The sequence below is a fragment of the Pinus tabuliformis genome, chromosome 4_1, assembly GCF_031772625.1.
Source record: "Pinus tabuliformis cultivar Carrire ecotype Pingquan chromosome 4_1, CPIR1, whole genome shotgun sequence".
Taxonomy (NCBI): domain Eukaryota; kingdom Viridiplantae; phylum Streptophyta; class Pinopsida; order Pinales; family Pinaceae; genus Pinus; species Pinus tabuliformis.
Window position 1 is genome coordinate 779,877,839 of NC_142303.1, and position 25,677 is coordinate 779,903,515.

The window sequence follows — 25,677 nt, forward strand, 5'->3', positions numbered from 1 at the left end:
GATATTCAACTCCAAACGATGTTGCATCAGGAAAGAGAGATCAAATAGAGTGGTTTCTAAAGGAATCAAGACCAAGACCTTGGACAATGTGTACATGTTGAATGGAAGAGTGCGCAGAAGCAAAAGATTGAGGCTACCCTCTTCCTCTTTATATTCCAAGTAGAATAATCATACCCTCCATTGCAGTCCATGATTCTCAAACTCACTCAAGCAAGATTGCAAAAGTACAGGTGAGTCTTGCATAGCCTTAGGGGGAGCACATGGAAGTAGCATATAAGCATGGAAAAAGCTAAGTTCAAGTAGAAACAACAACATGGTGTGATCCAAATCCTAAACGCTCAATTAGGTTTACGGGATCAACAAGAAGGAAAGAATGTATAATGAGCTCAGGGGGAGCTATGCATGCATAAGGGTTTCAAGGTTTGCATGTTATTTCTATGATGTTTTTCACTCATGTCTTTTGTAGTTGATGCATTTATTATATTTTTGAGTGAAAATGCATTTTACTTCAACCATGTAAGCACCCTTAAGTGCATTGATGTAGCAGCCATGTACTTACATTGTATAGATCATTGTCATCATTGAGTTATTGGTTAAGTGGTCATTGTGTTAAGCATGCATTATAGAAGTGAGTCATGTATGGGCATTTTGGAGTCATTGGTGTAAGACCTATGTGTACTTATATATCATTGACGTGTTGATTGAATAGTCCTTGGTTGAGCCATGCATGAGAATCATGAGAGCCATTTGTCTGGGCTTTCATACAAGGAAGAGTCACGTGGTCTAGGCATGCATTAAAGTGAGTCATGTTACAACCATGTATGGGATTTTGGTATTGTTATTGCAGCCATGTATTATTATGATATAGCCTTGTAGCCTCATTATTAAAGCCCTGTACTGTTGCATTGTATATCATTTGATTATGAGTTGGTTGTGAGCCTTTAGTTCAATTGGTGTGGCCTCTTACAAGATGGCAATGAGGCAAAGGGAACAAAACAATGTTTGTTCAACAACTTGGATAGTTAATAACTCCTAGTACATCTCCAAGGGGATCATGTTCAAAGAGAAGAGCATGGTGTTGGCTTAGTTGGCATGTGGAAAAATTTTCCTTGGTTCCCAATGCCTATCTTGCAAGAATGTTGGTAGTTGATTAAGTTTCATCAATAGTGTTCATTGTGTCACCATGGTGTCTTCAACGAGAGCTGATCACCCTTTGCCATTGATGTTAAATGGGGAGAGTGACATAACCACTACCATTAGCGGAGAGTGAGCCAACCATATGAGCGAGAATGAGACCAACTGATTAGTAGTGATTGAAGATCAGCGTGATGATGTGACTGAAGGTTGCCACCAATGCCAAAGGGGGAGAATGTTGGCAACATGATGTTGGCATTGATGTCAACCATGGAGTGAGTTGTGTTGGCATTGATGTCAACAAAATGAGATTTCATAATGTGATGATCAAATGCTGATATGTTTGGAGGTTTGGATGAGGTGTACTTGTTACAAAGGTGCTTGAGGACGAGATGATGAAGGTGGAAGAAGTTTTAGGCAAGAAGCTTTGTGTTTTTCTATGTGTTAGAGCAGTACTGCAGTCTCCCTCTAGTCACAGAGCGACACTAGAGTAGTGCTGCGGTTTGTGCATTGTCTACTAGTGGAGATTGCTGCATGGTGGCAGTTCAATGTTAGTGGCACTATCCTATAGGTGTCAAAAATAAATCTATGAACCTTAACCCGTAAAATGCCCATGGAAATGAAAACGCTTAAGGTGTTTGACTTGGTGCATAATAGTCACAATGATTAGGTTTTAATTTGGTCACCTATGAGAGTGTGAACGTATTGATTTAGTGATTATGGAGTCGATTTGGTCACTTAGGTGTGATGATAAGAATTAATTACTGCGTGGATCTAATCAATGTGTGGTTATGTCGATCTGGTCCAACATGAGCACTGGAAATTGATTGTTATATACTTCTTATTGTGGATCGTTATAAAGGTTACACACTTACGATGATTGATGTGAAATCATGTACCTTGTGCTTGGATATATAGAGAGAATGTGAATGTTGTAATCCATGGTAGATTCTGTGCATTGAAAGTGAAAATTACAGAGGTTGATCTATGCCAGAGAGATGAATCAATATGCACACCTATAGGTTGTTGTATGGAGTGCATTCTAGCAGTTGCTATACACATGGAATAGAGTGATTAGTGTAGTAGAGTGCATGGATTTTGCGCATATACAATGACGAAGTGCACGTGACAGAGCTAGATCATATTTTGGTGCAAATAGAGTTTGCATAGTACCCCCGTAGGCACCTAAGATTGTTGGCTGGGACAAAGCTTGTGTGTTGGAGTCACATATGGCATAGGATCAATGGTTGATCGATGTGTGACAATGTACTGACATAATTTGTGATTTTATGGATTAGTTCTATGTGATAGAGAGCTCATATTAATGATGAATGATCCCATGTTTGTATGGTTGTTTTAGTTTGTATAGCTCATGTATTGTGAGGAAAGGTCAATGTATTATGTTTTCATGTCTTAGGTTGTAGGGATACATTGATTACACATGCATATATACTGTTGTTGAGTGTCTAGTGAGTTTAGTAAAGAGTATGCTACTAAGTGTTGGGCAGAAGCCTATATATGAATGTGATTTCATGTATACTAGTGAGTGAAGGTTTGATGAGATGGTGTATTTTTTGAGTTTGTAGAGAGAGTTTTGAGTCAATGGAGTTGTCTATGTTACTACATAGAGAGGATTTGAGATAGTTCGATTATATGAGCATATTTGTTTGAGAGAGATTTGAGTTAGAGTATGATGATTTGATTGTGTAGGTAGAGAGGAGTTATTTATTTATTTATTGAGCATATAGCATATGGTGGGTTCAATATGAAAATGGGATGAAACGTGGCTTGCAAATTGCTTGAGATTAGTGGTGGACCATATTATAACGTTGTGAAACAAGGTCCATGAGAGCTTAAAGGTTGGGGCCTTCGGTAGGTGAGTGGTTGCTTACTAATTCAGGGTGTAGTGGCGTCCTTCAGGTTGTTTCCTGAGAACTTAGGAGTGGTGGATTTTGTCAAGTATGGGACAACAATTACTATGTTGAATGTGTATGGACCTTATGAGGATAAATAGGTCTTTGGGGATTAAATTTTTTGCTTTATAGTTTTCAGAAATGGCAATGTGATTTTAGGTGGAAATGAAAACTTCACACTTAGTAGTGATTTCTCATCGCAAGTTGGGGCTTGCACACTAGTGGTGGCCAAGGATATGAAGATGTAAAAAGAATATTTTACATAATAATAAGAAGATGAATATGAAGAACAGATGGTGGTTTTTCTCCTGGAAGGGTTTCGACCTTACATTCGGTGTCTAATGTGTTATTAATGATGGTTACTCAATTGTTGATGTGTTGTTGCTCATCGTTTACTTGCTCATGTTTATGATTATGCATGTGTTATTTATATTATGTTTTTGGTTAACTAATGCATGATTTGGTTAATTATAAACAAAGGGAAAAAATTGGTAAAAATTAATCCATCCGTACAACACTGATTCACCCCCCCCCTTCCCAGTATTTTCAAGCTTCTAACACCACATTCAGTTTCAACCCCTCAAAATATTACGCAGGGGGACCCCTTCCCCAATTTTATGTTCATCCTAACGGTAGAGGGTATTGGAAGGCATCTCCAATAGTTTCTAGATTTGGGCAGGCTCATAAGGCTAAGTCTTCATCAAAATATTAATCCTTTGTCTCACCTACAATTCATGGATGATGCTATGCTAATGGGAACTCCTATAAAATATGAATCCAGAGCTTTTAAGTGGATTTTGGACTCTTTCATGATATCCTCAGGAACCATGTTGAATGAAGGCGAGTCTTTCATTTACTTCTTTAATACTTTCATTAATATCTAAAGAAAAAATTCTAAAATTCAAAGCTTTGAAGGTCCTTTCCCTCCAAAAACCTTGGAGCTCCTTTACATGAACAATGCCTTAAGATACATCTTACGAGAACAAATCCTATCCAATTTATATCTTAAATCAAATAGCGAGAAGTTTAGATTTATAATCCACTTGATAAAATCCTCCTCATTAAATTAATGCTACAAGCCATGCCTTTTTATCTTTTCTTTGTCCTTATAGCACCATTTGAAATTCCCAAATCTAGTAAAAACATTCAACACTCCTTTCTCTTGATGGGTCTTAAAAAAGAGAGAAAATTGGCCCTAGTGGCTTGGGACTAGCTATTTCTTCCTAAATGGGTAGAAGGAATATGCACCAAAGGCCCAAAACTATAAGCAAGATACACACTATTAAAATTTGGTGGAGATGGCTAAAAAGCAAAGAAGAACTATGGGGGGAATTTGGAGAGACAAATATGTTGGGGATATCAAGGAGGAGGAACTCATTCAAATGGAGAGTTGTCACCAAGGATCTTTGATATGGAACAATGCTTAGAACCTCAAAACATTAGTTCAAGAGCACTGCTTCTAAGAAATTTGAGGGACCTCTTCCCTCTTCTAGGAATATTTTTCATTGTAAGAGAGCGAATTGGGCTCATAAGATTCTCCACAACAAGGATCACTCTCTGAGCCTTCAATTTGTACACAATCCACTGATATTGTGAGGATACTTTGAAAATCAATCAAGATCCATATCATCATATACAGATAAAGCACGAGTTAACTAGTTGAATTGAATGAAGAATCTAGTAAAACTCTAGAATGTTGTGAGAGAAAAAAAAAATCAATCCTTGATAATGCCCAAACATTTTTAGATGGGATACCAAGGGGATGGGAACTTCAAGGTAGAGAACATATGCTTGAGGCCAAATGCAATTGCCAAGATAAAGGAACATGATGTCATTAGATATGGAATTCATATCTCTATCAAAAGTATCATCCTTTCTTTGGTTCCTAGTATGGAAAATAATTTTGAATTGGGAATAAATTTTAAGATGTGGCTTGGAAGGTCCATATTTTATGTAAAGAGGAAACATCAAAACACCACTTCAAAACATATTTATAGGTAGGTTTTCTATGGGGATAAAGAAACATAAATATTCATACAATTAAACAAACAAAGGAATGACATTGTCCAAGCATTGGGAAAGTTGAAAGATTCACTTTGTGAAAACCTAATTCTTAATAAAGCCTAGATCCACTTAGGATTTCTTCTTTGCACAATATGCAAACAAATTGTAATTACTACATTTTTAAACACCAAGAAGGAGTCATAGTTGCCTTATCATGATCTCTTCAAGTCAACATTTGAGAATCTATCAAAGCCATCAAATGATTTTTTGAAGCTAAGCATTATCAGGGAAATAAAAAGATGATCTTCTTAAGTTAGGGTCTTGATCAATCTCTCTAGGCACCAAATTTTCTCCCCATGCAACCTTTAAGAATTGGTGTCTCACTATAGGCCGAGATCAAATATTAGAGCCAATGGTTGATTTGGGTTAAGTTACCAAAATTTCCCATAGAGTTGTGGAATAAGGCCAGGTTTAAGGCCATCATTTCCTTCATCACAGGGGGCTTGGTTTATAAGGATAGTGCCTCATGGTGTGTTGCAGAAATTTTGGTGGACATTGATGCTATCAAGGGACTCTTTGAGTTTATTTCTATAGTCTATTATGTGTGTACCTTTACTAAAAAATTGCACTACATGGATGTGCCATGGAGATGCCATGAAGTGGGTCATGTGTTGGTTGATTGTCAAAATCTTGGCTTTAAAAATCATCAAGAAGTGGAGGATCGAGAAGACAAACCATCAAAGGCTATGGACCAAGTGGGGCCTGCTCCAACAAGGGTGCTTATTGTTTCTAGGAATTAGGATGATCTTATCTCTGTGAAGGAGAAACTCGTGACCTAATCTATTAAGGCTCCTTTCATTTTGGGGGATTGCGTTGATGTGGGAATTGAGTTCCCTAGGATAAATATCATCCAAATTGGAGAATTTCCTCTATATGTTAGGGATGTCACCTTAAGGGATCTAATGGGTTGGGTAGTTAGCATGCCATGATTATAGACATGAAGTTGTCAAATTCACAATGAGTTATCCATGGATTGTTGTGGGACTTTTATGCTCAACTAAATGAACTTTTAAGTAGGGATTTTACTACTTTTCTTACTTCTACTTATATTACATCTAGTGGGGCTTTGTTGAGGTTTTCTCCTTCGGGTCTGTTATTCCTTGAGATGTTCCTAGTTGTCTAGGAACTATGTCATGGCATCATAAACCTACTTTTGACCTCATGTTGGTCATTAGGTCTGAGGGGGCTTCCTCTTTAAAGTCATGAAAATTGGCTACACAATTTCATTTTGCAACAACTCAAAAAATTGAGCTCAATGGCCAAATTTAAAAGGACAGGAAAATAGGGTTGAGGAGTGGGATGGCAAGTGATTGAGAATAAAAGATATAAATTCTTCAGACATAAAACCTTTCCATCTTTCACCATATTCTTAGTTGTTAGAGCACAAAATTTGAGGATGAAATACAAAGAAAATAGAATCACAGTGAATCTCGAAGTCAACAATGAGTAAGGAAGTCACTGTAACCCCAAGATGTAGCAAAGTAAATCATTGGGCATTGTTAAGTGACTCTAGCAGAACAAATGTTAAAGACAAGAATAATTTATGAATTCAACCAATAAACATTCCTAAAAATAATTTGCAAATATAAGTTGAAGATGTACATATAGTAATGGAATTGATACCAATTTTTCTACCTTCAAAACATGTAAAACTATTTGCAAACTCAATGACATAAAAAAGAAAAAGGATCCCCACGACGGGGTCGAGTATCAAGAGGAGTCAGAGGTTAGGGGGTCATGCCCACCACCCCATACTTGATAGGTGAGTTAATGTAAGGGATGGCATGGCTTCCGCCTCACATGCTTAAGCATGTAGTGTTATTTACATCCTTATACCATGCAGTATACGTAGGAGGCGCCAAGGGAGGGACATAAGGGTTTGAAGGATATTTCCACTTGGAAGAAGAGTATTGCTCCGCTCCATGCGAGATTAATGGAATGATTTTTGCAGAGGAACCAATACTTCTGTATGGTAATTACGTCCAAGAACACTAAGGTTGTCGGTTCAAGGTATGCATGGTTGGTTGATTTGAGACAGTTGTAGGAGAAGGGAAGAAAGGTCATCAATAAATAGGGACGAGGAGAATATCACAGCTTGGTCGAGTGCTCAATTATGGTCGTGGACTACTCAATCAAGAGTGAACCATCTTTCCTAGACAATGAAGAGAGGGAGATTTTTCACTACTAGTAGGTAATCCTTCACCTCATAGTTATTTATCTGATTGTTGTATGGTTGAGTCTTAGAAAAATCCATATTTTCTTGTGCCATGGTGTTTTACATGATAATTCAACTAGTTATTGGAGTAATCATTACGTAGTGCATGTGCTAATATTCATGACTTCTCCTCATAGCTATATTTTTTTAGACAGAGGTCAATTATTTTGGACTTGGGTATCTTTCTGTTGCGTCTTTGATGTTTAAGCTTCGGGTCTACTCAAAACCAAAAGTATTTATTGGGTTTATTATATGGTTTATGTCCATCATATTGTGGGTTTACCCCATTCTACTGTGGATTTATTCTATTTGGTAAGTCTGTACTAGTTTTATTTTACTTTGTGGCCGAGGGAAGCTGGTGTCATGTAGAGACTCATGGAAATTGGGTGTAGAGTGTTCCTAAGTTGGTTGTATTATAACCTCAACCTGAGGTTTCTTTCTTTCATGGGGGGTTGCAATCAATGGTATAACTCGTCTTTGACTTGAGAAGTACACTCCTTCTGTCTGAGGGTTGCAATTTAGGAGCCTTATTTCTGAGGTTTATTGTAATTGGCTAAGCATGGAGCACCAAAGAATACACAATCGGCATGGTGGTGGGATAGAAGTCCTCAAAGCCATAGTAGAGTCCATCAAAAATCTCATGAATTTGTTGAAAGCTTCCATGTAGTGATCCATCTTGATACCTAGAACAAAATTCGAAAATTGTAATCTCGTGATGTTAACGAGAGATAGATCTTCTCTCACTTTGAGATCATGGAAGATGTTTCCACTTGGATTCATGACCTAGGTCACACTCAAGGATGGAAAAAACATTATTTTGGAGCTCTGACTCTTTATTGGAAAATGAAGACCTTGCTGGACAAGATTTTAATGGACAAGTAGGTTAAGAAATACAACATATTTCTTGGTCTGTAGGAGGTCAAAAGATATCAGCGTAAACAAAATTTCTGCTTAGACATAATTGAAGAAAGGCTTGTCGACATTGAGTTACACTTCCAATGTAAACTAGCCTCTCATGACCCTCTAGGGTCGAGTGCTTGAGATACGGTTCCTAGCACCTCTTTAGATACTTAAGTTTACAAGATGTTCACTAGTTTTTATCTTCGTATTTACAATACATGCATAGATAGTTTGGTTATGCTATAAACTTTGATACTTCTTGAATTTTTGACTAATTACTCCATAGGTAGGTGGTAAAAAGCATATGTTTCTTGCTAGGCGAATTGAGACCACCTCCCTAATGTTATATGGCCTGATGTGGACTGATGGATGTACATGTTTAGCATGATTGTATGAGGCAATACAATCTAAACTTACAAAAAAAAGATATAGCAAGAAAAAGGATGATATTTAAAAGAATCTTAACACATGAACGCTAAGGAAAACATGGATCTGCCAACAAGTAGTGAATCCTCTGGAAATGTATTGATGTTTGAATTTACGAAACAACCTGTTGGGGCTATTACAAACACTATCCTTACTATTGGCCATAATTATTCCTTTATCGCCCTCTCCCCGACCCCCCACCAACATGGAATCTTTCAATTGTTGCTTTTATCTTCTTGTATGCAAATTTTCAACCTTTATTTATGTAACCGATTTCTAAAAATAAAATAAAGATGAGGCTATTGAGGAGCTCTCAACACCTTGAGAGATTAGTTGTCTCATCTTACTACATAAGGGGAATTTGTTATTGGTTTAAAATCTCATTGTTGTCACTTTCCCTATAGTTATAGCAATAACTCTTCTTCTACCATCTTCCCAAGAAGTTGTCACTTACCTAATACCAAGGTTTGGCCTGGGTTCCCTTGATCATGACTTCACCAATTGTAGAATGTCATGAATAACATTTTTGTAATGAATAAGCAAGTAAGTACATTGGTAAAAAGATGCTAAAGAGTTTCAATTGGTACTATGGATATCAAGGAAAGCACCCAATATCAAATTTTATCATGTTCATATTATTAATTTTCACGATCAAAGGATAATTAATCCATACACTTCCACGTTAAAACTACACACCATTATCCCTTGATACACATCCAAGACATGTATATTGGTATCCATGGTAGACAAAAGAATTAGCTTCCCATCATTGCTAAATTTTATCCCAAATGATCACTCATCATATAAGTGAGCATCAAACATTTTTGTTAAACCCCCTTCATTGGATATAGTGAAGACAAGCCCTTGTTCATCATATGCCACAATAGGTCTTCTTTGTGCTCAGATCAAACCCTAACACTTATCAATTCATAGATCCCATAAAAGCACAATGTGATCTAAGGATTTTGACATGAAACATTCACCCCTTGGAGACATACAAAGGGAAACTACCCTATCAAGGAGACCTTTGAAATTGTTTAGAAATCTAGGGCAATTAGATTTGGTATGATTTCTCTTATTTTTGATAACTACTTGTGATATATCTTTACTTCAACTTGTAGATCTCATTATTATTAGCTTCTTCTTCTCTTGATTATTATAGTTTTCCAATCATCAAACAAATGAAGATCAATAGAACACAATAAACACCGGATCTTTGTTGCTAGCTAGGGCCAAAACCTCTCCTAGAGAGGAAAACCCACAAGTAATTCTTTTCTTCTTATAGAATATTCAAATGATGAATTCCGGGACCTTAGACCCAAGACAAAGACCCCTCCAAGACCAAGTCAACCTTCCTTGTAGGTGAGCAACACATTTTGTCCTTTCAACAAATTCAACCCCAACAACTTTCTGCAACTTCGAAATTTGTAATTTTTGGCCTTCCTGCAATCGTCGTAACTTCGCACGTGTGGGAGAAAGAGGCTATTTTAAGCCTCCTTTCTTCTTTGCTTGGCTTGCTTCTTTCCCTTGTCAAAAAGATGATATGTCTTGCTTTCTTGATCAAAATTTTGACCTTCTTTGGAGATCTGAAATTTCATCCTTTGAAGCTACAAAAACCATAACCCTTCTTCGCATGTGTGAGAGAGATAGTGATCAAATTTCATAAATTTGTTTCTCCTTCTTGCTATTAGCCCTTTAATTGTTCTTCCTTCTTCTTTTCTTGATTTTTCTACTTCTCCTCTTGCTTGATCGAACTTGATGATGATCTCCTTCAAATGAGGTCAACTACTTCTTATATATAGGCTTATAAGGAGGTCGAATTACCCTTCATGAGGCCGACTTGTTCTCTTGCAGGCCGACTTGGTCTTGGAGGGACTTTTGACACAATTTTGACTCAAATAAATTCTTTTGACTTGATACAAGATGCCCAATAGGGTCTATTACATATAACAATGACTCTTTTGACTCCTTGACTCTATGAAAAAACCTAGAAGCACACAATGGGTGCTTTGACCTAAAAACAAATTGACCTTGAGCATGAAACCCATGCTATAAAATAACAACAATATTTTTTTCTTTTTCTTTTTACCTTAAATACATAAAATCAATAGTACATAGAATATAATGAAGACCAAACCTAGTTACACATTTCAACACTCCCTCTTAACTAGGGAGGTATTCATAATACGTAGATGGTACATGGACATTCTCATACTGAAGAATTCTCATAAGAAGAGTCAGATTGGTAAGCCATCTCAAAAGCATATTTTCAACGTATACCAGTGCATCTCATCATATCAACCAACTTTGTCATATAGCAAGGCCTTGACTAACAACTCTCCACTAGATTAGAGCACAACGCTGGGGAGACAATGATTTATAGACACCTTCATCATTGTCTCTCAAAGCACATATCCCATCTAGATGTTCACAAGGTATGTCCTCTAAGGACCATTTCTTTCTTGGATTTACACATCTTCAAGGAATTTCCTACCAATTGGATGCCCTACCTCATCCTGAAAGAGTATCGGTATTGGTCTCATATTTTTAACTAATCCTCCATTCTTTCTTCATGATGTGAAGACAAGAATGAAGTGTCTATCACTCCCTCTTAACTAGGGAGGATATGCTCATTCCTTTACATGAAAGGAATATACCTAAGCTCCCTCTTAACTAGGGACTTGTTTCCAACAACAACTATCTGCTCTTTGGTGGAGATCATGGTACTATCAACTGTTAGTAGGGCTCCTCTTTTTGCATCATCATGTCTTGAATAAATTTCAACTTCTTCATCATGGAGCCATCTTATTTCATAACTTCTTCATAGGGCTTTGACAATCTTCTAGATCACTTTCCCTTTTTCTTTTCAACAAAACATAGTGTTGAACCAAGTAATGCTAGTCATGTCATCCTTCTTTTCATCGGAAAGTGAGCTTCTTTTGTCATCATCTAGTTGATCTTCATAATGCTAACTCTTCCAAGTCATGTTCCTTTCATAATCATTCATCCAATTTATGTGTACTAGTTGTAAGTGAATTTATACAACCTTCTGCTGGTAGGTTGTTCCAATCCAACCAGATGCTTTCTTTTAAAAATTAGAAATAATATCAAATCAAAGTTACCTCTTTATGATGGCCCTTCGTCATAACATCTGCTCTTGCAACATCAACATCCTTCTGCATACTACACAAATCCGTCTCCAAAACATCTACTACTAATGCTCTCCTTATTCACTATATTTGTTTTCATAGCTTCTTCATGGAGATGTCATAGCTAATCCTTTTAATTGTTTCTGATGTTGATCAATCATCTCATCTAAGTAGGTATAGATATATCTTCACGAACTTTTCTTTCATATTTTCGACATACTGCTTCCTCGGGATTTCTATACATAGGAACAATTGTTGTCCACTACCTCATATTATTTACGAGGTTATATCACATTGATTCTATAATGTAGAAGAGTTCAAAGCGCATTGTATTTATGCCTTCATGTATCATTCATAAGGAGGAGTTCCTTCTCCTTTCATCATGCTCATGAGATAAAGCCTTCTAACCATCTTATCTGCGACCAAGGGATGATATGACTTCATTTATCTATTAACAGTTACCAAAATATATGCATACCTTTTCTTTCATGTGATCAACTAGACTTATTTTAGTAGCTTCCTTTTCCTTTGATTGAAGATGAAAATGCTTCAACTAAATTGTCATGCCACACTTCTCTGTCACCATACCTTCATCCTTCTTAAACCGTGGATCCCACACTAGGCATAATGTAGAATATCTATGTGACACTAGCTTCTTTCAAGTAGAGGTGAAGATTTCAACAAAGATTTGATGGAGGATCTTGGTGATCCTTATTCTACAAATACTTCTTTCTAATGATGACGAGGTGTGGTGATTTCTTATCTTTCTACCTTGCTAGATGACTTTCTTCAACCATACAAACTGCCACTTCTGTTATCCTTTCATGTTTCTAGTATGATGCTATCTCAATACTACTATAATGTCTCTTATCATAACTACAATGTTTTCTATGATGACTTGCTATCTTCTATGAATGTATGTGAGACCTTCAATAGTAGAGGTCTTTTACTCCTTCCTTCATTGATTTTTTCTCTTCTAGTTCTTCTACTTCTTTAGTCACATGGGCTTCACTTCTTTGTTTTCTTTTCTTGTTGTCCTTGAGTTTAGTAAAATTCCTTTTGAAGTGCCCATATTCATTGCATTCATGACCCTTAATCTTAGACATGTCAATTTTATTTGAAATCTATTTCGAGGCTCAAATTTTTCAAACTTCCCTGTCTTCTTTGTCATAGTTGCATATGCTTGAGTTTGTTCATTTGATCCAACATCATTCTTTGCCTTTAATATGGTTTCTTAAATCTTACATAATGACTGTAAATTACTTAATGGAGTAGTGTCCTTCTTTCCATAGATACTTGATACAAAGTTGCCTCATTCATCTGGTAGTGCATTGAGTACAAGGGTGGTCATCTCTGGATTTGACATTGTTTCTCCTAGTTCTTGTAGTTGATATCTTATTTGAGGTACCTTCATGAGATATGAGGTTACCCATTCTCCCTTTTGTTGAAGAATGTAATGAGTGTCGGTATTCATAATTGTATTTGAGTCATGATGTAATGTATTTGTCAAAAAAAAGAAAAAGAAATTTTATTATTAAAGAAATTGACTTATTAAAGCATGGGTTTCATGCTTGGGTCAACTGTTTTAGGTCAAAGCCTCCATTGATGAATTTTGGGGTTTATGTCACATATCCTTGTCCATGTCATAATGTAAAAGACCCTTCTTGGGCTCTATTTGTCAAGAAAGAAATTTAATTTTATGTAAAATAGGTCAATTAGGCCTCCTCCACCAAGTCGGCCTCAACAAGGGAATTTGACCTCACAAACTCACTATATATCAGAGCAACTCGACTCATTTGGAAACATATCTCTAACAAGTTCAAATTGTAGTAGCTGGTAGCAGAAAAGTGTGAAATTCAAGAAGAAAGAAGAAAAGGGGCTGACAACGGAGAAGGAGATTGTTATCTAGCTAAGGAAGTCGAAATTGTTTCTATCTTGTCTCACACATGCGAAGGAATAGAAGTTATAGGAGGGTTGAATTGTATTCTTGAAGCTGGGCTAAAATTTTGATGCATTAGGGTCGAAAATCTGTCCTTGACGCAGTATTGATGCAATGTTGAAGCGATATTGTTGTAGTCGATATTTGAAGGTTGGAAGAACAATTTAAGCGCTGACTTGGTGGAGAAAAGTTTGTTGGTCTAGGTTCTTGTTCTATGTCATTTTGAATCTACTGAAGGAAGAGTTTCTGACTAGGTTTTCCCCTATATACAGGTTTTAGCCTTGATTGAGTACCTTCTTCTGGTGTCCCTGATCTTCATGCTTCTGCTTTGATGATTTCTTGATGAGAAGAAGATAAAGGAAGAACATAAAGAAGTTAATGAGAACATAATAATATCACAAGTAATTGAAACATATGAAAATCTTTTTGTAATATTTTTCTGCATCAAACTATTTGACTTGGGAAATTCGAAAAAGAGGAGGCCTCTCCACAAATCATTCTACTCAAAAGAATCTTATTCCACACAATTTGGATGTTATTACAGTAATAATTCAAGAAGCCTTTCTCAATTTGGGTGTGTCATCCTTGCGCAGGGGCCATGCTAATCTTCTCTGTATCGTTCCAATTTTATCGGACGTCTAACAACATTATTTAATCTTTATGGTAAAAGGTAAAGTACAATATGTAGTTTGACAAAATCACATAGTCTCAAGTTGTTGTTTAACTTACAAATACTTTGTCTTTATTTATTCTCACTAAATAAAAATTTAAATTTAACACCATGGTAAGAAAATTCTGCACAAGGAATAATAACCTAAATCCTAGATAGCCTAAAAATGAAAACATCAAGGAAATAGTGGATTCGAATACACTAATCTATAAATCGGTGTTCCATGGAGACATGTCCCCAAGGATGGGGGCTGCACCACCACATTCCCACACTCTAGGGTTGGGGGGTTGCCTAGGAAACATTTTCCCACATCCCCCTTTGGGAGAAACTGGGTGAAATAGATAGAAAAATGTTTCCCATGTCTGGGGGCGCATTTCCCCAAAAGAGGGACATTTGGGCCGCCCCCTCCCCAGAAGGGGGCTCCTAGCTGCTCTCCCTTAGGTTGTTTTTCCAATGAACTATTAAGATAGAACAAGAATTGGGATAGAGCTTTGAGGAATCTATGACTTTGCTAATTAATGGTAATATTAAATTCTTGAAGTAAAATGATAGAAAAGGTAAGATAAAGGAGAATGTAGTTATCCTTTCTCTTACCTTTTGTATCCCTTTATCTTACAAGGGATAGAAAAAGTAAGATAAAGCAGAATGACATTCTCCTTTATCTTACATTTCTATCCTTTTAATTAAATTTTTTTACACTACCATGAATTGTTTCGAGATGTTTGAGAGTGGTTCCAATTTCATCAGACTTCATATGAAGAAAGTAGAATTTCATATCCCATTCAGAATTCAACACACTGAACAATTTCAGGATATCAAGATTCACAAGATTGTAGCATTTCCACCAAATTACACAATGATGAATTTGCATGTGATGAATCCTTAATTTTGGGATGCTATCATTATTATTTGTATATTTTATAATTTTAGAGATAGAGACCACTATGCTATGGATTAGGATGTCCCCCCAAAATTTTCCTTAATTTTGCGGGTGCTCCCACATGTCCCCCTTGTGCGACTCCCCACTCCCGCACTCCCTGTCCCAGAAACTTGGTGGAGCATAGTTATAAACACATACTGGTGGAAATTATGAACAACATCAGAAGCAAGAAAACATAACCACTCAAAACTGCAATTGTATTCCATACACTGAAAAGAAAGAAAAACACAACAATAACTCAAATCACAACTTGCTGACAAACACAATGCCATGCCCTTCATCTACTTTATAGACTGAGAATATAGGCAAAATACAATGTACCTAGATACACACATAAAGCACCAACAACTGAAAAGTCAACCCAACCCTAACCATCTCAACTCGTGCACCCTTAAGTTACTGGAAACGCTGCCTCCAACTCCCCGAAATGTTGTTCAACGTTTTGGATACGGAATCACGTATGAAACGGCTTGGAAACGACATGGAAATGTTTCCGCTACGTTTCACTTTTTTGGAAACAACCAACCTGAGATTGGAAACGTTTCAAAGGAGTTTCAAGAAAATTGGATACATTTAAGAAAATTTGGATATGTTTCCAGAAAATATGGATACGTTTCCAAGTTTCCAGGTTTCCAATGTTCTAGGCACTTTATTGCAAGAATATATTCCAGGTTTGCTTGTCTAGAGCACGTAAATGCAGCTGAATTCTTTGCAGGCCTTATATCCACTGATTACAGCTCATTTGAAAGTGACCATTTATCTTGAAAAGGATTCATGACACGATAGAGGTATTTGCCAACAAGTTTTCAACAATGTCAAATCTAAAGGAAAGAAACTCATAAGGTATCTATGAAATCAAGAAGGAAAGTTGTTACCCACAAAGTTGGCTCGTGGAAGCAATTTCTTTGCATTAGGTTAAATTTCTTAGTGTTTCTTTACTAGTATCATACTTCACAATACTTGATTGCTTAAATTGTGGCATCTTGATTCTTGGTCATATGATCTTAGGTTGTGAATAAATAAATCCAACTTACTTCTTTCTATGAATTTTAGAGCATCTCTTGGAATACATTCCAATTTATAATGTGTAGACATTGTTATCTACAATGATTAAATTTACATTATATTTGGTGATACTAAACCATATTTCTATGTCATGACTCCTTTAGAGTCTAGACCAAGATATTGTGCAACATACTATTTATAAAGTCAAATTCACTATGTTGCCTCTGTGTTAGTGTTGTCAAATTCATTAGAAAAATATATAATTTCATGAAGTATGATGTGACTCTGAAAACAATCTCATATTCCTTTAAACTGTGAGTGGGTATTGACATTTTAATCAAAGGTGCCAACTTGAATGTTATAATAATCATTGATGATGATGATGACAATGTTTATACTGAATTGATGATGATGATTTGTTTATGTTGAATTCATGATGATGATTATGTATTTTTAAATATAGAATCTAGATTCTAAAGACTAAAAGATGAATGATAATATGAAATTTTTATTTTATCATATATATATATATATATATATATATATATATATATATATGTCGTTTCCTTATCGTATCGTATCCAGATTTTTTGAAAATTTATCGTATTCGTTTCAAACCCCATACCCGTATCCGTTTCAATGCAACTTACGGTCCATGACACCAATATAAGGTCTCACCTGGTTGTTACAAGTTTTTAACTCATGACCTTGGGCTTACAATGGTGATGAATGCACTGAAAAATTGTATGTTTACCTATGTTGACATGAGGGGTAACAATACCAATTGATACTAAAATTGCAATTTTGCTTTGGACTTGAGATAAAACACACTCAAGATAATTAGTGGACAAACCAACATGAGATAACTAGAGAGGCAGGCTGCCAACTTAAGTCTAGTGTGCCAACTAGCTGTTTACATATAATTCCTTAAAAAAAGAATGCCAAAAAGGCAATCAATCTTTTAACATTGTGCAAGATTTCCACAGGGCAAAGGAATTTTGTTAATAAAAGAACAATTGACAAAGAAATAGGATGGCTACACAGTTTAGTTGCCAGCAGACTGCACAGAAACCTAAAACGGTGTGTCAAGTGACATGACCAAAACATCATAAAGAACTTGGAATAAAAAAGTCCATGTTCCAAAATGTTTAAAGAAAATATATTCTATTATTCACTATATATTTAATGATATTTCCTTCAATTTAGGTAGATAGGTTAACATCCTACATCTGTTTCAAAGATGATTCTCACAATGAAAGGGTTACAATTGAAAAGGTAATATGAGATGCCAAGTCGTTATTTTAAACATAACGAGGAACATGAACAGAAACTGAAACTGGCTAACTACATAAAACAAAATATAAAAACCTTTCCATTATCAAAGGCCTATAACTTGGTGTTATAAAACGTAAGGAGCAATCATAAAAGATAACAAACTAGATTTGCAAATTCTACGTGTTACAACAAAATCTAGCGTCTCCTAAGTGACAGGTGACAACTCCCATGCACAGGGTGTTAGCTTGTGTAACTCAAGAAGGCTACCCACAATTAACTCAATAGCTCTTCCACTCGCTTTAGATTGGCTCTTCTCCAACTCAATGGAATATCCCTAGGGAAAGTCTAAGTCCAATTTGTTCGGTCTGTCAATGAAATGTTTATGGACCAATGTGTTTGATTATGAATCTGGTTTAAAGTTTTTATTCCATGGCACAGGGAAGACTGACAAGAAAGAGCTACTTAATGCATGGTTTTTTGTGGCCCCACTGGAATGGAAATGAGATTCTGATTTTCAGACCCCATAATCATGGTGTATATATACAGTTTCCAACGAAGTTTAAATTTTAGTGTAGGATATTTTGTGTTAGGTTCTTAGACTTGTGTTAAATTTGAAAGTTTAATGATTTATTATTGAAGTGATTTCAAATTTACAAATAAAATAAAAGAAATGAGCATATAAAATGAAAATGCAAGGCTCAATAATGCATTCTGAAAAATAAATTTCTTTAAAGAAAAATCCAGAATTCTACATATAGGAAATAAGTCTAATATATGATCTAAAATTTAGGTCTAAAGCTTTAATACAATCTGGAAAGAAACAATCCTAAACTATACCAAGTGCTAGAAACGCACATGATATAAAATAGAAATCTAATATAATCTCCAAAAATGTAAAAACAAATACATAAAAATAGCCTAGTTTGTCATGGGATAAATGAGGTCCTAGATCAATGATCTATTCTGGAAATGAAAATTTCTGAATTAATTTAAGTGCTGGAGCCTGGAAATGCACTTAATTCAGAACAGAAATCTGAAATTAAACTTTAGCAAACAAATATGATACTTTGGCTTACTTTAAGATTAATAAATTGAAATCCTGGACTAAAGCGATTTTTGAAAATTGAAAATCTTCTTAAAATGTAAACAGTAAAACCTACTATTTCCTTAATACATAAAGGAAAAAAACTTCCAACAAGTTAAACAAAGAAAAATAACTTGAAAATTTAAAGCTTCTCAAATGGACGAGAGAGGATATCTAGTGACTAACTAATCCTTGGGCAAATGGGGTCATTCAAATTTATATGGAGGGCCTAATCTAATTGAAATTCAAGGACCTAAGGGCTCTGCCCTAAAGCATGCCACTAAGCTCCTATCTGGTTGAAAATTGGAATCTAATCTATGCAAGGAAATAACCATAAGAGATGTTAATTTCAGAACTGGATCAAAAGATTTATTTTTGTAGGTAGCGCTAGTGTAAGTTATTACTTCTTTGAAGGAACAAGATTAAAACTACTCAGAGTAAATAAAATTAAATAACGAGTGAGTTATTCGCACCTAGCTATCTACCTTTGAAGTAGTTCTTACTAGATGACTGTGATCCAATCTTAAAGCTTGCATACAATAGCTCCAATCATCAACAAATGCATCCACAATGTAGTCTGACACATAAAAGAAGAAAGCATTCCCACACAATATTTGCTCCGAGAAAGAGAAAGAGATGCTCTACTATAGCTCACTCAACAACAATTACAAGCAAGTGGAACCTCTTATTTATGGAGTTGTAGACTCAACCACCTCACAATAAAAACAATGTGAATATCCAAGTGATCATGTTTGATGAGTCAAACAAATACTAAAATAATATTGTAAAGCTCATGAATTGGCCATCAAATAATACTTTAATCCCTTCATGAAAGGATCACAAAGGCTAGGGTTCATGCCTAGGAGAGCTATCCAACAAGTAACAATAAAATAATATGCAAGAGAGATGTGCGTTAGGGAGTGATGCAAGTTAGTTGCAACCATCTCCCAAAAATATTAAACAAGGCACTTTAACAAGTGCACCCTCCAAGAATGGCAAGAAACCTTGACAAACATGAATAATCTCCATATAGCATGTGCTCCACCAAGGAAAGCATGCCACTCGATAAATAGCAAGAGACCAAGTCCATGCAATAAAAAATAATATCCATGTGATCACTCCTCCATGAAAATCTCAAACCATGTAAGGATCTCCTCAAAATTGCAAGGGCACACTTGTTCCAAGTCCAATATCATCATCAAGGTGAAAACATGGTGTGAACAAGGCTTATTTCAAGGTGAATTGAACCTTCTAGTGAAGTACACCACCTAGGAGAGAGTGCCTAGAAGATGGAGTGAATAAAAAATGAATTAATGGATATGAAAGTGGACAAGTGGATAGGCCACATGCATAACTAACCCTAAAAAACTATGCAAACCAAACCACCTCTTCAACATCTGTGCCAAGATAATGAAATGGTCAATAAAAGCAGCACATGTGAGTGTGAACAAAGGCTAAATAACCCCAACAAATTGTATGAAAGTAACCATCCTCCATATATTATTTTTTAATATGGGTTGCCTCAACATGTGTGCCAAAGGTGAGTGCTACCCTCAAGTTGTGTTTTACATGAACAAGAAGTTGCATTCCCTAGTGCTTATTTCTTCTTCTTCTTCTTTATAAATTGCAACTTAGGGAATGAGGCCTCAATTTAGGTTAAGAACTCAATAATAAAATTGACCAATAATGCAACACTTCAACCCTAGGTTTGGATCTAATTAATCAATAATAAAATATCCCAAACCACTTTGGCATTTTGCACATGGAGAAGGTGATATAATGAAATATGGCAAATGAACGGTTACTTGTGAAAGAAAAACTATATTAAAATGGATGAAATGGATCATGCACCCTCAAGGAGTGGGTAAATGATGGAATATGGGCATAATACGAGCTATGACTAGGTAAAAGGATAATGAAATTATGGATTGTATATTGGAAAAATGATGGATGTATAATGAAAGAGGAAATGACATCTAGGCAAACCACTAGCCAGGTACCTCACCACTAGGAATAAGACTTTGACCCATCATGCAACAACCAAGTGAAAGTAATGATTAGAACATCATGAGCACAAGAGAAAGGTAACAGGAGTTTTCTTCACCAACGAATGACCATGGAGTAGGACCTACAACAAGATGAATATATATAATATGCCACTGAAGCAACCTCCTCCAATGATACAAACATGACCAATCAATTTGATAAGCTGAAATGAGTAGAAGAGCATGATATTGATACCACCAAGTCATCTCGTAAGAATTCCACCTCCCCCTTGGTTGGCAAGGGTGGAGTAAACCACGACCGTAGCACCAAACTAGCATGTACAATATGACAATGCCCCTAGATTTGCAACTGGTACATAGGGTATCCATGGGTGTCATCCTGCAAGGTGTCATGAAATGGTCCTCAGACACCTACGCATTGAAGAGAAGTTAGAGAGCCAAGTTAGAGCCACTAAAAATGTGAAGAATGCAAACACTATAAGCAAAACAGTTTATCTGATATCATATCCTACATACAGAACTAGAAGGTCCAGTGATTCCACAGCTGCCAAAATTCTGTCAGTGATATATGAACTTACCTCGGAATTATACGTGGAGAGAAGCTCATGTGGTGTGAGCATGTTACTAAATGAACAAAACGGTATATGCAAAAGATGCCACCTCAGAAATAGTACAAAGAAGAGACTGTCGGTTGTCCAGGTTGATGCTCATGTGAAGGTGCATGTGGAGAGACTTAGAATCTGGAATATTAAAAAAAAAGATTCACATTATTATCCACATGATCAAGATGCTCTTAGTTAGTGCACAAAAAGCTTAAAGTTAACAATCTCACATGCATATGGAAACTATAATTAACATTCAACTCTAATAAATTACATTTCCACAATGCTGACAATATTCCTGTGATCAGACAAACACCATTTAGTAGGCTGCAAAGATATAAGAACTAACTCTACTGACAAATTAATGCATACAATGAGTTGGCAACAAGATATATTACCATAGAGTGAAGAGGAGATTGAACAACTGAGTTAAGATTCCATCCACACCTTCCACATTTTCAAGCACTATGATTCAACATGACTTTGCCTCAAACAGTCAATGCAACTCGTGCACAGTGAGAAATCACAATAATGCAAGAGTGAAGCTGATACATGTTTACAAATCAAGGGCGATCACAGAAAATATTAAATAATAACAATACACCAAGATGATGCAACTTTAATGCCCCAAAATAGTAAGAATCACCAACACAATGTAACCACATTCTCAATATCCAAAAATAAAACATTAGCTTACCCAATTGCATGTGCCAAACTTCAGCAGGAAACAGAAACAATGACAGTTCCAAGTTCCAACATTGACTATCCTTTAAATGATGAAAACACTTCAAATCCATGGTGGTAGTGTGGCAATCACCATCAACATGAAAGTCTTCAGCAGTTTGGATAGATACCCCACGTGACATGCAGATAAGCCCAAACGCAACAACCAGCTTCAAACTATGAGATCAAAAATGCCCTCACTTTGTTTTTCCTCCCCTTCATGCATCAGAAAGTATGTGTTGGGTACATATCCTGCCTCTTTCATCTGCCTAGCCAATTCTTCCAGCTTTAGATAGATCTCATCAGTCTGAGGATGAGATCTATCTCTTGCTACAAATTTGTGCACCCTGCTCTTGATTTCAATCCAACTTTGCCCGGGCTCCATTTTGACACCTCGGGCTTTCATCAATTCTTGCACCTTTGCAACATCTTCCCACCTGCCAGCAGCAGTGTAGATGGTTGATAGAATCCCATATGTTGTAGGGTCTTCTGGTTCCATTTCCAGAATATTTTCTGCCACACGTTTCCCCAGCTCCATATTGCCGTGGACTCTGCAAGCCACAAGCAATGTCTGCCACACCATTGAGCCACATTCAAGTGGCATTTCCTTGATAAATTTCTCTGCCTCATCCAGGCATCCAGCACGACCAAGAAGGTCCACCATGCAGGCATAGTGTTCCACTCTTGGAATGATACCATAATCTTGACTCATAGAGTGAAAGTACTCATGGCCTTTGTGCACTAGGCCCTCTTGGCTGCATGCAGATAAAACACCAACAAAGGTAATGTGGTCTGGTTTCATCCCTGTGGACTGCATCTCTTCAAACAGTCGAAGGGCTTCCATGCCATGGCCATGTTGAGCATATGCTGCAATCATCACAGTCCACAATACAACATCTCGCTGAACAGTTTCATCAAACACCTCACGTGCACTTCCCATATCCCCACACTTGCCATACATGTCAAGCACGGCACTCCCCACCCAGTCATCTGAATCAAATCCAGATTTGATGATGAGGGCATGGACTTGCTGGCCATGTCCAAGGGCTGCAAGGCCTGCACATGCACCAAGGATGCTTGCTAAATTGAAATTGTCAGCCATTATGCATGCCTGTCGCATTTGGCAGAAAATTTTCAAGGCCCCCTCATCGTGCCCATTCTGGACATATCCTGCAATCATTGCATTCCATGAGACCAGGTTTCTTTCGGGCATACTCTCAAAGATTCTAGCTGCAGCTTCTATATTCTCACATTTGGCATACATATCAATCAAGGCACTTCCCACAAAGACATCACATTGAACTCCAGTTTTAATGATATAAGCATGAATCCCTCTGCCATGTTCCATAGCTGTTAGAGTGGCGCATGCTTTAAGGACACTGGTAAATGTGAACTGATTTGGCTTCATACCTTGCAGCTCCATGTGAATAAAAGACTTCAAGGCCTCCTCCACACAACCATTCTGAGCATATCCAGCAATCATCGCATTCCACGAAATCAAATTTTGTGCTGGCATTTCATTGAAAATTCTGCATGCATGCTCAATGTTGCCACATTTAGAATACATATCGACAAGAGCACTTCCAACAAACACATCTTTCTCAAATCCAGTTTTAATAATGCGGGCATGAACCTCCTTCCCACATTTAACAATTATTAAGCTGGCACATACGCTTAGAATACTTGCAAATGTGAATTGGTTGAGCATGAAATCAAGCTTCATACCTGCCGACTGCATTTGACGTATGAGTTGTAAGACCTCATCACCGTGTCCATTCTGAGCATATCCGGCAATCATAGCATTCCATGAGACCACGTCTCGAGTAGGCATTCTGTCAAATACCTTTCGAGCATTAACCACATTCTGGTGTTTTGCATGTAAGGTTATAAGCACATTCCCCATGGCCAAATTCTCCCCGAACCCAGTTTTGATGATTTGGGCATGTACCTGTTCACCATGATCTAAAGTTTCTAAACCGGCACACGAACTCAGAGTACTTACATATGTATATAGATCTGGCTCAATACCTGCCAGTCGCATTTCGCAAAAAAGTTTCAGGGCCTCCTCGGCCTGTCCATTCTGCATATAGCCTGCAATCATGGCATTCCAAGAAACTACGTTTCGCTTGCTCCTAGCAAACACTATATTTGCATCATTTGTGCTACCACATTTAGCATACATCGTAACCAGAGCATTCCTCACTGACATATCTAACATAAATCCAGTTTTTAGTATAAGATTGTGTACTTGTTTGCCGTGTTCTATTTCTTCTAAATTCGCACACGCTCTAAGCACACTTACGTATGTGAACTTATTGGGCTTCATGCCATCCTCTCCCATTTGTTTAAAGAGTTTCAGAGCCTCTTTCCAAAGACCATTCTGCACAAAGCCTGCAATCATTGCATTCCAGGAGACCACATCCCGCTGAGACATTTTGTCAAAAACTTGGCGTGCGTCCTTAATACTACCACATTTGGCATACATACTTATCAAGAGGTTTCCAATATAAACATCAATATCAAATCCACTGTCCATCATGTGCAAATGGACTCTCTTCCCCTCTGTAATAGATTTCAAGTCAATACATTTCTGCAGGAGGCGAGCATATGTACTGCAATCTGCCATAATTTTCCTTTGGGTTTCCTTGGCTTTCCCCTCCTTACATACTGTATCTACAGCCGTATTCCAGTCATGAAGGATGGCCCTTCTGTCTCCATGTTCTTGGTTTCTTTTTCCAATTAGTCTTCCAATTCCATGACCAACAATACTGTTCAATGTGGACAACTGCATTGGCTTCCAATAACAGGTTTGAAACCCGGATTCTGCTGTATGCAGCAGGGCTCCCAATGCCTTTAAAAAAAATGGTGGCTTTGTCAGACAAGCCTACTCAGTGTGCTTCAGAATTTAGAGCAACCCGCCTAAAATTTGACAAACCCACCTCAAACCTATACCAACTCGTTATATATTTGACAGTCCCACCTCTCATCTAGAGCAACCGGAGCGGCCCACTTGAATTTTATTTCCATTACTCAATGAGATTGTATCGATAAATATGAAAATAGAAACGAAAGAGCAAAAGCAACAGCTGCTTACCTTGTGAAATGAGAGTTGCTCTGTAGATATCACGCTTTGTCGGTGTAATTCAGTCCTCCTGTAACATAATAGGTAAGACGTTGTGGCAGAGGATAAGCAGCATGTTGATATGTAGATAGGCATCCCCACACCGTATATATGAACAGAATGAACCTTTCCTTTGATATCGACATAATTTCACAGCAGCTCCAGTTTTATAATTTCTCAGTTTATTTACCTAGGTGATGTTATAATCAAGACCAAACTCTTTTGAGATTTGAGATTGTAATCTTGGAATTTAATATATATATATAGAAATAGGATGTCAATAATAATTAATATACCTTTAACCTTTTTCTTATAAGTAATAAAATGTTTAAAAATTGTGAATTTTTTTTTTTTTCAGAATGTAAACTTCAAATTTATGATTTATATCAAAAAAAATTCCCAGCCATATATATGAAACTTCAGATTTATGATTTATATCAAAAAAATTCCCAGCCACATATATGAAAGTAGGATTTCAATATTGATCAATACACGTTTTTTCTTATAAGTG

At 36.7% G+C, this 25,677-nt stretch overlaps 1 protein-coding gene and 1 pseudogene across 1 annotated transcript; both read right to left on the bottom strand.

Annotated features, from left to right (window-relative positions):
- Positions 1–14,287: 14,287 nt before the first annotated feature.
- On the bottom strand, positions 14,288–14,397 carry LOC149178455 (U6 spliceosomal RNA; annotated as a pseudogene).
- A 4,982-nt stretch (positions 14,398–19,379) lies between these two features.
- On the bottom strand, positions 19,380–25,345 carry LOC149178456 (pentatricopeptide repeat-containing protein At2g33680-like). Its single transcript, XM_089420337.1, has 5 exons — positions 25,140–25,345; positions 22,020–24,896; positions 21,721–21,867; positions 21,299–21,460; positions 19,380–21,131 (listed from the first exon to the last, which is right to left on the bottom strand). The coding sequence occupies exons 1-2, from the start codon at positions 25,260–25,262 to the stop codon at positions 22,218–22,220; spliced, it is 2,802 nt and encodes a 933-aa protein (XP_089276463.1). The 5' UTR covers positions 25,263–25,345; the 3' UTR covers positions 19,380–21,131; positions 21,299–21,460; positions 21,721–21,867; positions 22,020–22,217.
- Between the last annotated feature and the right edge of the window lie 332 nt (positions 25,346–25,677).